The sequence below is a fragment of the Podarcis raffonei genome, chromosome 1, assembly GCF_027172205.1.
Source record: "Podarcis raffonei isolate rPodRaf1 chromosome 1, rPodRaf1.pri, whole genome shotgun sequence".
NCBI classification, from domain to species: Eukaryota; Metazoa; Chordata; class Lepidosauria; order Squamata; family Lacertidae; genus Podarcis; species Podarcis raffonei.
Genome location: NC_070602.1, coordinates 106485168 through 106500099, shown reverse-complemented (window position 1 = coordinate 106500099; position 14932 = coordinate 106485168). Strand labels below are relative to the sequence as shown.

The window sequence follows — 14932 nt, the reverse complement described above, 5'->3', positions numbered from 1 at the left end:
GTTACATACGCTTCAGGTTACATACGCTTCAGGTTACAGACTCCGCTAACCCAGAAATAGTACCTCGGGTTAAGAACTTTGCTTCAGGATGAGAACAGAAATTGTGTGGTGGCAGCGTGGGAGGCCCCATTAGCTAAAGTGGTGCTTCAGGTTAAGAACAGTTTCAGGTTAAGAACGGACCTCCAGAACAAATTAAGTTCTTAACCAGAGGTACCACTGTAGTTGGAGAAAGAGATGCCCTCTTAATGTGTGCTGCCCAAGTCATGGATAGCTCAGTTGGTTACAGCATGGTGCTGAGGACACCAAGGTTGCAGATTCTATCCCCATATGGGGCAGCTGCATATTCCTACATTGCAGGGGGTTGGACTAGATGATCCTTGGGATCCCTTCCAACTCTACGATTCTATGATTCTGTGATTCCATGTAGAACTGTAGAGCTGAAAGCCGGCATGCTCCTGGCATGAGCAGGATGCCAGTTAGAAGAGGCATGTCCTGAGCAAGCGGCCATTTGAACTTGCATTCCAAGAGATCTAAGCCAGGGAGATCTGGCATATTGTTTTTCTTGAAGTAACTTACAGGTTTCCTCTAGCGAGGCTTGCCTCTGCATCACAGCCCACCATTTGCCCCTAGTGAAGTATTAAAAACCAGACACTTAATGTGCTTCATCTGCTGTTCTTATGTACAGTGGTACCTCGGTTTACAGACGCTTCAGGTTACAGACACTTCAGGTTACAGTCTCCGCTAACCCAGAAATAGTACCTTGGGTTAAGAACTTCAGGATGAGAACAGAAATCTCTGGAGCGGCAGCAGCGGGAGACCCCATTAGCTAAACTGGTACCTCAGGTTAAGAACAGTTTCAGGTTAAGAACGAACCTCCAGAACGAATTAAGTTCTTAACCCAAGGTACCACAGTCATTTGTTCAGTTTCAACAGGATTCTATACTGCTTTATGTCTTGCTCAAAAGGATGAATAGGGGGTGCCTCTTGAAATGTGATGTAAGGAATCTAATACCTTGTTTTTATTTCATATTTTTTCAAGGTTTGAACAGGCTTTTCTCAACAGTATGATTCACAACATGGAGAAAACGGATAACCTTTATTTTTGGATAGCACTGCAAGACCTCAACAATACAGGAGAATACACTTGGCTAAATAAAGATGGGAAGCCTCATCGTCTGACCTATACAAACTGGGGAAAATATCAACCTAGTGAGTTATAACCTTTATAGCTCTTGCTAATATTTGATTCTTGAAGCAAACGTGCCACTTTTCCTCACTTTCTGCTTTCCGCTTATTACCAGGATGTCTTAATTTGGGCCAGAGTATAACATTAAAATGGGACGCGGGTGGTGCTGTGGGTTAAACCTCAGAGCCTAGGACTTGCCGATCAGAAGGTCAGTGGTTCGAATCCCCGAGACAGGGTGAGCTCCCATTGCTCGGTCCCTGCTCCTGCCAACCTAGCAGTTTGAAAACACGTCAAGTGCAAGTAGATAAATAGGTACCGCTCCGGCGGGAAGGTAAACGGCGTTTCTGTGCGCTGCTCTGGTTCACCAGAAGCGGCTTTGTCATGCTGGCCACATGACCCAGAAGCTGGGTCCCTCGGCCAATAAAGCGAGATGAGTGCCGCAACCCCAGAGTCGGCCACGACTGGACCTAATGGTCAGGGGTCCCTTTACCTTTACCTATAACATTAAATTTTACCCCAAGATAATGGAACCTGAAAGTACAACAAATTAAGTGTTTGATAGCCTGCTAGATACCAGGGATAGCCTTCATGGTATCTTCCAGCTGCTGTACTACAGTCCCCATAATAGAGGACAGCATCTGGAAGACAATGCCTTAGCCAACATTTAAAACACATGGCTCAAAAGTGTGTTTGGAATGGCAGCCTTAATTTCCGGATTCCATTCTTACAGTTAGCTGCTCATACACTTAACCTGATTAGCAATCTCTTGTGGGCAAATAGTCTGCTAGCAGCTTCACCATTAAAATTGCCTTGTAAGTACTTGCAGAACTAAAAGGCTTGAAAACTATATTTTGTGCTGGTAGGCTTTTGAAGTTATCTGCCAAGCTGCTATTTATCCACTTGAGACAGCCCTTCGAACATCTCTCTCTTTGTATTCTGTCCCCATTTAGTAATGCACAGTGATTTAAAGTTGCATCATTCTGTAGTTTCATTTACTTACTCATTTCTTATAGCCGGAAGGACAAGCATTGCCTGGTTTATTATGGAGGAGGTTTCTTCTTGTCCTTCAACAGTGACCTCTACTGGTTGACTATAGGGAAATATATTCACAGACTTAAAAAGCCTAGTTATTTGGTGTTTCTTATATCCTTTCCCCAGATAACTAAAGCTGCTGTCTATATTATGGTTTCTCAAGAGGGAATTGCTTTGGGTGCAAGTTGTTATGTCTGAGTTTCATGCGCACCTTGCAGAACCTCCAAACAATATATCTAAAACACAAGACATCGATCTTGAATCCAGTAGAAAACAGGATCAGGTCTGTAGCAGACAGATGGAGATAGCAGAGGGGAGGGCAGAAAGGCACATGGCCAGGTACTGAGTTATTTGGATGAGTTGGCATATTTTTGTAGCATAAGAACTTAAACCATCTGGTTCTAGTGGTGCCTACTTCAGTTCCCAGATGTTTTCAGTGTATGCACTATAGATGAAACTGTTGAATAAGGTTGCAATTGTGACTCTATTACTCTGGGAGTAAGCCACATTTAATGCAGCAGGACTTACTTCTGCATAGGCATTGTGAAGATTGTGTTGTAAATTAGTTTACTGCCAACATTCAATGTAATTCTGTAAGTTTATCTAGAAAGACTTCCATTGTATAAAGTAATTCTCTGTCTGTCTCTCATATTAAGCATGCACAGGATTGCAGCCTTAAATTATAGTAGTTATGCAGGCACACCTTCAAAGCATAGCAGGGTTAGATACTTTCCCAAGCATAGGGGAGGAAAGTATTGATCCTTATCCTCTTGGACTCCTAAAATAATTTTTGTTCCCTTTTGTGAAACTATGGTATTTAGATATTATTTTGGGAATCATAAGTTAATGGCTACAATTAGGGATTAGTAATAATTTTCTTTCCCTGCCCACCACAATTTTTGTTTTTACTTAATAGGTAATAAAGCTCAAATTTCCAAAACTGGACATTATAAACACAGAGTAGTAACAGCATGAAGAATGCCTGCAATGTTTTGAACAGTATTTTTGTTTTAGTAAATGTAATAATTTATTGGAGGCAGTGGAAGACAGGAGTGCCTGGCGTGCTCTGGTCCATTGGGTCACGAAGAGTCGGACACGACTAAACGACTAAACAACAACAACAAATAATTTATTTAGGTAGCACTGCGTGTTTGATGTAATGAAATAAGCCTTAGGTATCACTCAGAACCAGTGTAACAAAAAGCAAAATTTATTTATTTATTTTATGGCTATTAAAATTAAAAGTGGTCATACTATGTAAACATCACATTTGGTAACAGTAAAAGCATGACATCTGAAAATGGCTTCCTTCTGCTTCTGTCTTTTGGAAGGGAAAAACCTACCATCCAACAAAAAAAATTCCACATTTGTAAAGAAAAAAATGATACCGCTAAAATGTCTTTCTCTCCCCACCCCCACCCCCACCCCACTATAGGGCATTCTGGAGGGTGTGTTGTTATGCAACGACAGAAGGGACCTCTTGGTGTTTGGGAAGTGAAAAACTGTACAAGCTTCAAGGCTATGTCACTGTGTAAGCAAAAAGCTAAATACCAAAGAGAAAATGACCCTAATGAAGGATCACATTTTGAGAAGACTTTTAATTCTTGCATGTTTGGATGGGAATTGGACCACAATCTGCTCAGCTGTTATAAGGTGAAAAGGGAGACAAATTTCTCACTGAAAACTCAAATGAAATGAACTTAGGAATCCATGATGGGGTAATAAATAGTATAATATATGCCAGACACAAAGTTCAAGTGGCCCTACTTAGTATGGACAGTTCTGGTTTTCCTGGGAAAACAACATCCACACATTGTTCCTATTTTTTACTTCTGAGATGCCTTATTAAACTGCTATAAGTTTGAATTGCTCAAGTTGCCATTCTCCAGGAACAAACTACCCCTCCAGGGCTTCAGTTGGGAAGGATGCAACTTGTCTCATGTGCATTTAAATACATAGGTATAAATGCTAAAGCACTATGCCACTAGTGCTTTAGCATTTATACTAGTGCCACTGTATTCTGCTCTGGTCAGACCTCACCTGGAGTACTGTGTCCAGTTCTGGGCACCACAGTTCAAGAAGGACACTGACAAACTGGAACGTGTCCAGAGGAGGGCAACCAAAATGGTCAAAGGCCTGGAAACAATGCCTTATGAGGAACGGCTAAGGGAGCTGGGCATGTTTAGCCTGGAGAAGAGGAGGTTAAGGGTTGATATGATAGCCATGTTCAAATATATACAAGGATGTCACATAGAGGAGGGAGAAAGGTTGTTTTCTGCTGCTCCAGAGAAGCGGACACGGAGCAATGGTTCCAAACTACAAGAAAGAAGATTCCACCTAAACATTAGGAAGAACTTCCTGACAGTAAGAGCTGTTCGACAGTGGAATTTGCTGCCAAGGAGTGTGGTGGAGTCTCCTTCTTTGGAGGTCTTTAAGCAGAGGCTTGACAACCATATGTCAGGAGTGCTCTGATGGTGTTTCCTGCTTGGCAGGGGGTTGGACTTGATGGCCTTTGTAGTCTCTTCCAACTCTATGATTCTATGATTCTATGCAGTGGAGAGCCTGCTGTTACACATGCTGCAGAAGCTGAGATATATATTTGAAGTTTGATAGAATATCGCCAGGCAGTTTGGGTTTTTTTAATACTGTATCTTTTACCAAAAAGAACAAATAACACCTAAGCTTTTAGACAAAACTATTGCAGAGTGGGTAAATGAATACAACATGCAGCAAGCAAAGTAGACCCTTTAGCCACATATAATAGTTGGGGCAAGCTCAGGCAGTGACACATGACAGGACACATCTCTTTTTTTAGTTGTGGAATGTTGGAAAGCATGGAGTGATATGTTTGTAGATAACAAAAGAAGAGAAATTTATTTATTCTAGAACAGGCTTGTAGTTTTTTTAGTATATGTTGTATACAGTGGTACCTTGGGATGCGAACGGGGTCCATTCCAGAGCCCCATTCGCACCCCGAATGGAACATAAGACGCGACAGCGCGCCTGCGCATGCGCGGGTCGCATTTCGCCACTTCCGCGCATGCGATTGGTGTCATTTTGACCATCTGCACATGCGCGAGCGGTGAAACCCAGAAGTACCGCGCTCAGTTACTTCCGGGTCGCCGCAGAGCACAACCCAAAAGCGCTCAACCTGAAGCATATTTATCCCGAGGTATGACTGTATTCTCTTCCCTCCATAGTATTTTGACAATGTGCAAATCAAACTTTTTTGGGGGGTATTTGTTTTATTGCACAGGTATTTCACAGTGAAAAAGTACTGATGAAAAGGGCTTGGGATGAAGCCGAAGCATTGTGTCAAGATTTTGGAGCACATCTTGCTAGTTTTACACATGCCTTTGAAGAGGATTTCTTGAGCAAACTTTTGAACACCATGTTTCATGTGTAAGTCTTCCGTTGACTATCTTCTGCAGAAGAGAGGGGAAATCAGATGAGTGTTTGTTCCCTCGATTTCTTTTCAGATACAGATCTTTTGAACTTGGAATTTAATCTAAGAATAGACTAGAATATTTCTGCTGTAATCATACAGTGTGTGTAAGTTGTAGAAAATAATGTTCACCCGGAAGACTTTACCTTCTGCATTTTGTGGTCTTTTGGCCACACTGAGTGAGGATGACACCACATGCATCTGAGAAAATGGATTTCAGCCCACAAATAATGCCAAGAAAAGCTGATTGGGTGTAATATGTAGAGCAAAGATGGGAAAACCTTTGGCCCTCCAGATAGATGTTACTGAACTACAACTCCTATCAGTCTCAGCTAGCATGGCCTAAGGCTGATGGAAACTGTAGTCCAACAACATGTGGAGGGCCAAAATTTCCCACTCCTGATTTATAGTAAAAATATCAGGAAGCGAATGTGTTAAGCACTGCCTTTCTTTACTCACAAGCTCCTCTAATAAAAATTGCAACTTCTTTTCCTTAAAACCAATTAAGGCTTCTCTATGTGCTTGTAGCATGCTGTTTGCTTCCTGTTTTCAAAAGGTCAGGAATTGGGTCACCCTTTCAGAAAACTCAGGAGTGAATCAAACAATTCAGTCAATTTTCCTCAGCTCCATGCACACATCCTATTCTGATGTGTGCAAAGGTACAATAGTGGCTAACAGTGTTCATCTGTCTTCTGGGGTTTGTTTGTTTTTAATCATAGTGATGAAGAAAGACAGTTCTGGATTGGACTCAACAAAAGGAACCCATTAACTGGAGGATCCTGGGAGTGGTCTGATGGAACGCCTGTAAATATTTTTTCCCCTCATTACATTGAAATGGGCTCTAAATAGTAGAAAACAAATTAGATTGTTTCCAGTGGTGGCTTTGCTGTATGAAGAAGCATTTCTGCTCATGCAAGGCAGGGAAACCAATTTTCATTAACCCATCCTACCAATTCAACCTCTAAAAAACCCTGTTCTAAAGGTTCTAGTATCCAATGGAACAGAATCAGAGAAAAGCTATATAAGGTAGGTGGGATCAGTGAAAATTGGATGGCCTGAGTTGCATAAGAGGAAAAGTTTTCCACTAAGTCAAAATTACCATTAGATACAACTTGTTTTTCCTGCACACCTGCCTGCTTCACCAATTGATAAACTTCCTGACCATTCAAAACAAGATTCAGTCTGTGGTCTGGGTCACACTTCACAGTAAGTCAAGCCACAGTTTACATGGTCCATACAAATTTGCTGATTCCCAGAGAGGAGCTCACACTCACTTTGCCCCTCCCTGGTCCTTTTAGCTCAGAATGGCAGCTAAGCCAAGTTTTAGCTTGCTGTGACATCCAAACATGAGATTGTGGTTAAGCTGCCTCCTCGCCACACACTGTAATGGTAGGGCAAACCTTGGCTAACTGCCATGCCTGCTGAGCTTAAAGGATTGGCAGAAAGCAAAGCAAATGTTCTCTTCCAGGGGAGCCAGCATGTTCATGCATTTGAACTTAGTGTTGCATTCAAATGCAGCCTATATCTTTTAGTACACTTTAAACTTTGACCAGCCCTTGCCTTGATATATCATATCTTAAGGAAAGAGATTTTAAATAATGTAATCAAAGGGAAATTAAAACGGCAGAGTCAGAATGAAAGTGATAGGGGGAACTATCGTAGGGCCACTAAGATGACTGGACTACTATAAAATAATAAACATAAGGGTCATGGTGTATCATTGGGGACATAAATGCTTCAGCATCTTGGGTACGTACCTGCCCCTGTGGTTTGTTTGGTGTGTTTTTTTTAAAAAAGAGAGATTTTTGGTATTTGGTTGAGATGGCTGCCTTTTGATGGGGTTTGTGTTTTGTTTGGGGAATGGGGATGTTTTTTCCTGTTTTGGGGGTTGTTTCTGAGCATCTTCAGTACCGCTCTCAATTTTTCTTCTTTTAAAGGGATATTTTGTTATACCACAACCGTTGCCACTTGTCCAAATGTTTCCCTGGGCCCAAAAAAGTTGTGGACCCCTTGCTCTATATACCAACGATGAATTAAAAACCACCCAGCATTTGTTGCTATTCATATTTAGGGATCACACAGGTGGGAAACACTTCTCTACCTGCTTGCTGCTTCCATGTAGTTTAAAGATAGTGCTATCATACACACATGCTCATCTTATCTGACACAATCCATGTGTCTGTGGCCAAGTGTCCTGTTATGTACTGAAGTTCTCACCCTGGGCCAGCAGGGGGATACTGTAGATAGTTATGCAAATAAGGGATCGAAAGTGACGTTCAGTGATTGGATAGTTTTAGAAAATTGTTACAGTTACATTGTATTGGAGCTCTATATAAGCAGGCTGACTGAACCCTTCAGTTCAGTTCTGTCCTGGCCTATGAATAAACAAGAGCTATTTGAAGAATCGCTGTGTCGTCTGATATGTTCATCCACAACTTAACATGTACAATGCACTTTGAGAAGTGTCCTTTAGGGTGACCATAAACAAATACGGTCCATACATAAAAAAAGAAGGAGCATAACCTGTACAAAAGTCTTTTCCTTACTAATAGTATTCGTCTTTGTCTGTGTATCATAACTCAGTTTAATGCACTGTTCTGTGGCAGGTTGCATCTGCTTTTTTAGAAAACAATTACATTGAAGATAATGTGAGGAGCTGTGCTGCGTATGCAGTTAATGGAACAGTCTTGCCGCTACACTGCAGTTCTGAGCGTGAATGGATATGCAAAATACCGAAAGGTAAAAAACCTAGCTTAATAATTATATTTCACTATATGTGGCTATGACTATTTTATAAAGAAGAGGGGTGATGGCTCAGTAGAGTGCATACCTTGCATGCAGAATATATTTGAGCTGCTCCCCTGGCTTCCCAGTGTCATGCACTATGGGCGGCAAGTCAGTGGGGATCCAATCCAGAGTGTGACACCAGGAACGCAGGTGAACAGACCTGCCTTGCCAGTTCCTACCGGCAGAAGGACCTGGGTTCAGTCCCCAGAATCTCTAGATACAAAAGGTTGAGGTAGCATGCCTGCGATCCTGGAAAGACACTGTTTGTCAGAGTAGAGAATACTGGGTTAGATGAGCTAAGGGATGCGGGTGGCACTGAGCCTCTTGGGCCTGCCAATCAGAAGGTTAGCAGTTCGAATCTGCATGATGGGGTGAGCTCCCGTTGCTGTGTCCCAGCTTCTGCCAACCTAGCAGTTTGAAAGCATATCAGTGTGAGTAGATAAATAGGTACCACTGCAGTGAGAAAGTAAACGGAGTTTCTGTGCACTCCAGCTCACGGTGTTCCGTTGCGCCAGAAGCGGTTTAGTCCTGCTGGCGACATGACCCGGAAAGCTGTCTGTGGACAAACGCCGTCCCCCTCGGCCTGAAAAGCGAGATGAGCGCCACAATCCCATAACCGTCCTCAATTGGACTTAACCATCCAGGGGTCCTTTACCTTTTTCCCTTTACCTTAATCTTGTCCTCAGGCAGGATACATCCTCACTCATAGCACCAGCAGAACATAATCACAGTTACCAGGATTTGAAGATTACAAGGCAGTATATGTAGCTCGCTTGTATTGTTCATTAGTTTGGAAGTTTTCTTTGTTGATGAGCATTTGGTAATGAAATCCTAGCAAAAGATACTTAAGAAAGGGAGGGTTATAGTTAAAGAATTTCTGTGAAAGCCTATTGCATGAGTGGCACAAATTATTCGTTGTTTCTGTTACAGGTGTGAAACCAAGGATTCCGCAGTGGTATATACATGGTATGAGGTGGGGAGGGGAGGGTTTGTTTGTTTGTTTGTTTGTTTGTTTGTTTGTTTGTTTTATTGACACATGCTGCAACAGTATCATTTTATGAAATACTGTATACATATTAATGAACATAATTTTAAAAAGGTTTTTCTGTGTTTCCTTAAAGACATGAATAAAAGCAGTCAGTTGTAATAAATTTTACTTGGATTACCAAAATGTCTTCAAAAACAAAACAAAAACAAGTCTTGTATGTAATCTGAAAATGTACTTGCAGCAGCATCTCCCAAATTAAACAGTTTTAGCAACATCTTACCACTAGGGGTGCATCTTTATCCAAACATGCTGCAAGTTCTGATCTAGAAGGATTTTGCTCCTTTTGTGGAACATCAGCTCCATGGCAATAAAACTGAATTAACTATAAAATTACCTCACGTACATATGCAAATAGATAATATTTAACTTGATTTTTTTAGAGCCATCGTGGTTTTATTATCAAGGAGCAGAGTACCTTTTTTATGACAGCGCCTCAGAGTGGTCCACTTTTCAGTTTGTTTGTGGCTGGCTCCGTGGTAATATAGCAACAATACATTCTTCCAACGAACAGGAATTTATCCACAACAGAATAAAAAAGGTAACATAACCAGTTATTTTTCTACATTTTCAAGGAACAATCCCTGCCTTCTCTGCCTTACCAAAAAAAATTAACCTGGGGATTAGACACTTTAAAATATTTATAGTTCAACTCTTATAGTAGCCATCTCTACATAATCATGAAAAATGTAAATATATAGTAACTCCAAATTGGTGAAATGCAGTTTCTTTTCTTTTCAGAGACTGAGGCAAGTTAATGGTGTAGGTGCTCTCTGAAAAAGACAGTTGTAATACTGTTCTTGTGTATCTTCTCTTGACAAATGGCTGGGTAGGTGGTGTGGCTGGGCTGTATCAAATGGGAAGTCTGAGAAGCCTAACTTGGCCCACAGGCCAAAGGTTCTTACTACCGCTATGTAAAGGTAAAAGGTAAAGGGTCCCTGGATGGTTAAGTCAAGCCAGAGGCGACTGTGAGGTGGTGCTGTTGTTGTTTAGTCGTTTAGTCGTGTCCGACTCTTAATGGACCCCATGGACCAGAGCACGCCAGGCACTCCTGTCTTCCACTGCCTCCCGCAGCTTGGTCAGACTCATGTTCGTAGCTTCAAGAACACTGTCCAACCATCTCGTCCTCTGTCGTCCCCTTCTCCTTGTGCCCTCAATCTTTCCCAACATCAGGGTCTTTTCCAAGGAGTCTTCTCTTCTCATGAGGTGGCCAAAGTATTGGAGCCTCAGCTTCAGGATCTGTCCTTCCAGTGAGCACTCAGGGCTAATTTCCTTCAGAATGGAGAGGTTTGATCTTCTTGCAGTCCATGGGACTCTCAAGAGTCTCCTCCAGCACCATAATTAAAAAGCATCAATTCTTCGGCGATCAGCCTTCTTTATGGTCCAGCTCTCACTTCCATACATCACTACTGGGAAAACCATAGCTTTAACTATACAGACCTTTGTCAGCAAGGTGATGTCTCTGCTTTTTAAGATGCTGTCTAGGTTTGTCATTGCTTTTCTCCCAAGAAGCAGGTGTCTTTTAATTTCGTGACTGCTGTCAGCATCTGCAGTGATCATGGAGCCCAAGAAAGTAAAATCTCTCATTGCCTCCATTTCTTTCCCTTCTATTTGCCAGGAGATGATGGGCCCAGTGGCCATGATCTTAGTTTTTTTGATGTTGAGCTTCAGACCATATTTTGCGCTCTCCTCTTTCACCCTCATTAAAAGATTCTTTAATTCCTCCTCACTTTCTGCCATCAAGGTTGTGTCATCTGCATATCTGAGGTTGTTGATATTTCTTCCGGCAATCTTAATTCCAGTTTGGGATTCATCCAGCCCAGCCTTTTGCATGATGAATTCTGCATATAAGTTAAATAAACAGGGAGACAATACACAGCCAGGTCGTACTCCTTTCCCAATTTTGAACCAATCAGTTGTTCCATATCCAGTTCTAACATAGAGATTTCTCAGGAGACAGATGAGATGATCAGGCACTCCCATTTCCTTAAGAACTTGCCATAGTTTGCTGTGGTCAACACAGTCAAAGGCTTTTGCATAGTCAATGAAGCAGAAGTAGATGTCTTTCTGGAACTCTCTAGTTTTCTCCATAATCCAGCGCATGTTTGCAATTTGGTCTCTGGTTCCTCTGCCCCGTCGAAATCCAACTTGCACTTCTGGGAGTTCTCAGTCCACATACTGCTTAACCCTGCCTTGTAGAATTTTAAGCATAACATTGCTAGCATGTGAAATGAGTGCAATTGTGCAGTAGTTGGAGCTGATACATGATTTCTGCCGTTCATTTTAATGATTCCCATATTTTCATTTTAATGGACTGGTATAACATAAATAACGCAAGACAGAGTTGGATAAATCTGTATACCAGCAACCAAGAAATTCATCTAACATTTGTTTTTTAAAGAAATTGTTAAAAAAATTTTTTGCAGGTATCAAAAATGAACAATGATTGGTGGATTGCACTACATTCAGAAATAGCTACTGAAGGATTTCGGTAAGACTGAATTATTATGTCCACTCTTACAAAATACGCTTAAATTTGACACCAAGTGAGAGAGATCTGGACTTCAAGACATTTCCCTTACAATAATATCTTCTGGATTATAAATATAAGTGTAATACGTGTTTTTTTTTGTATGACTTCTTGAGGGAGGTTGGAAGGAAACCCACCCCCCGCAAAAAAAGCCAAAACAAATTATTTCTGTCTTCTTATAGTTGGCTTCTGGTGAAAGGATTCTTTTTCTGTCATCTGTTCTATTTTGAATTTACAGAACTCCTGTTTTAGATTAAATCTTTATTACAGATTCAGGGGGGGAAATATTGGTACTGTAGAATATGCTGGTAATCTATTATCTTCAAGCATTGCAGCTTCTTTGACTGTTACAGAGTTGGATTCCTCTGGTCCTGTCCCTCATTTTTACACTTGTATTGAATAATCATTCAGTCATGGATTTTTTTAAAATGATATATTTAATTACATCTTAATTCACTAATTGATAAGCAAATCAATGAATTCAAAGTCATTCTTCTAGAAAATGCATTATATTTTCCAGTTATTTCTCCCCTTTCTTCAATGGAATTCCAGGGTGGTTTCCCATCCAGTACTGGCAAGATGCAGTTATGCTTAGCTTCTCAAGATTGATTCAACTTGCCTTCAGACTGCCCATGCCCTGGGTTTAGAATAAAGGGTTTTTTGAGAGTCATTTGCAGTGAAAGAACTAAATACTTAAAATGTCTACACAGATGGGCAGACGGCTCACCATTATTATACCAAAACTGGGAAGGAGGTGAAGAAAGACCTATGAATGCGGAAGGAGAGAAATGTGGTTTTATTTCTTCCCAAACAGGTACAGTATATATATATATAGTGGCTCACTGCTATAAAATTCTGGCTCCGCCTACATTTCATGGCAGAATCCCACCACTCCAAATGGCTAGCTTGCATTTAGAGCAAAATCAGAACCTGTGGTCTGTCACTTGAGTCGCTGCTTGTTGTTGTTTAGTCATTTAGTCGTGTCCGACTCTTCGTAACCTCATGGACCAGAGCACGCCAGGCACTCCTGTCTTTCCCTGCCTCCCGCAGTTTGGTCAGGCTCATGTTTGTAGCTTCGAGAACACTGTCCAACCATCTTGTCCTCTGTCGTCCCCTTCTCCTTGTGCCCTCAATCTTTCCCAACATCAGGGTCTTCTCCAGGGAGTCTTCTCTTCTCATATGAGGTGGCCAAAGTATTGGAGCCTCACGATCTGTCCTTTCAGTGAGCACTCAGGGCTGATTTCCTTTAGAATGGATAGGTTTGATCTTCTTGCAGTCCATGGGACTCTCAAGAGTCTCCTCCAGCTCCATAACTCAAAAGCTGCTTATGCTCCCACAATTGGAGGCACTCCAGACAATCAAGTGCAGAATCCTAGAGATCGAATTCCAAGCCCTTTGCAGCGCAGCCAACAAAACCTGTTCCCCATTGGGGTTGGGAACTCCACCCTCATTTGGCCAGGACACTCCATATTTAGACCAGCTTTATGATCCCCAACTATGCAGAGCTCTTTCCCTCGCAAGTTTTAACGTCTTACCAGCTGCAGTTTTGCAAGGTAGATTCTCGAAAATCCCATACTCTGAAAGATACTGCCCTTGTGGCACAAAACAGCTTGAATCCATCACACACATTTTATTTTATTGCCCATTTTATACAAAAATATATGATAAGTATTTGACCTCCTTATTGAAGGAGGCGATTTATCGCACAGACTCTCCCAGGGTGTCTTATCTGCTTAACAATTGCAGTAATGACATTGTGGAGAATGTGGCAAGATTTTCGAGTGACACTATGAAATTACATCACCATAGGTCCTAAGAGCCATTTTCGTACAACACGATGTCTGGACAGTTTTATCCTAAAGTATCTCCTACTATGTTTCATTAACTGTGTTGTGTTCTGATCCATGTATACAATGCACTTTTTCCTATGTCAATAAAGGAGATGGATTGATTGTATTTCGTGTATTTCTAATATTTAATGAAACTTTTCTTTGAAGTAGCTTTCATTCTGTTCCAAAATATCTGTTCCTGTTAAAGCTGGTGACGATAATTTGAACAACGTATTGCTGTTTCTCATGTCCCAGGCATAGGGGTTGGTATGCCCCATGCTTGGCCTTTAAATGTTGACAGCATGACTTAGTCATCAGTGAGTCATTGAAATGAGATTGCACTGAAGGAGATTTGCTCATGGAAGCAGGCTTCTGTATGCATATCAACTGTTTGTTCAATAATGCATAAATTAGGTGCATATGCAAATTCTGATGTTGTGTATTACTTTATACTAGGTGTGAATTCTCATCTACGTTTTAGTGCAACCAGTCATATGCAACTGCACATGACTTAAGCTGGGTTGTGAGTTCAAGGCTAAGCTACTGAATAACATACAAAACCAAACTGAGTCATATGTGATTAGAGAAAAAAGAACTAAGGTGTTCTTCCTCTTTTATACAACACACATTTCAAAGTAACTTGCAAAGAAAAATGGGGTGTGTATTATCTTTTGATCACTGGTATCCCAAAACAAATCCTAAAACACATTATTTTGAAGCAAGTCTTGTTGAAAACACTAGGACTTGCCCCCTATTTCCTGCAAATGAAATATTTAGGAAGCTATTTCTGTTACATAACTTATTGCAGGGGAATAGGAATGCAGTCTAATTTAGGTTGGATCCAGCCCAATATATTCTCAGATAACACAGTAGATATTTATATCATTTCTGCCAGGTTTTTCCTCCATGATAAATTATGCATATGCATTTCATAACAAAAAATATATATAAAAATCTGTTTTTCTGGCCAGAGCTGTGTTGAGGATATGTTTCTGGCCACAGGTGCTGTGTTTATCATCCAGACTGCAAATCCTCGAGGAGCCATATGCTTTTGTTTTGTTTCTCCCTTTTCTCTTTG

At 41.1% G+C, this 14932-nt stretch overlaps 1 protein-coding gene across 1 annotated transcript in view; it reads left to right on the top strand.

Moving 5' to 3' along the window:
• PLA2R1 (phospholipase A2 receptor 1) overlaps positions 1 to 14932 on the top strand; it is a 54656-nt gene that overhangs the window by 25137 nt on the left and 14587 nt on the right. Inside the window, exons 11-19 of the mRNA XM_053407937.1 lie at positions 1040 to 1209; positions 3654 to 3871; positions 5475 to 5620; positions 6383 to 6467; positions 8270 to 8402; positions 9381 to 9416; positions 9879 to 10036; positions 11922 to 11986; positions 12736 to 12839. Of these exons, the coding sequence (XP_053263912.1) occupies positions 1040 to 1209; positions 3654 to 3871; positions 5475 to 5620; positions 6383 to 6467; positions 8270 to 8402; positions 9381 to 9416; positions 9879 to 10036; positions 11922 to 11986; positions 12736 to 12839 (1115 nt within the window). The remainder of the gene's footprint in view (positions 1 to 1039; positions 1210 to 3653; positions 3872 to 5474; positions 5621 to 6382; positions 6468 to 8269; positions 8403 to 9380; positions 9417 to 9878; positions 10037 to 11921; positions 11987 to 12735; positions 12840 to 14932) is intronic.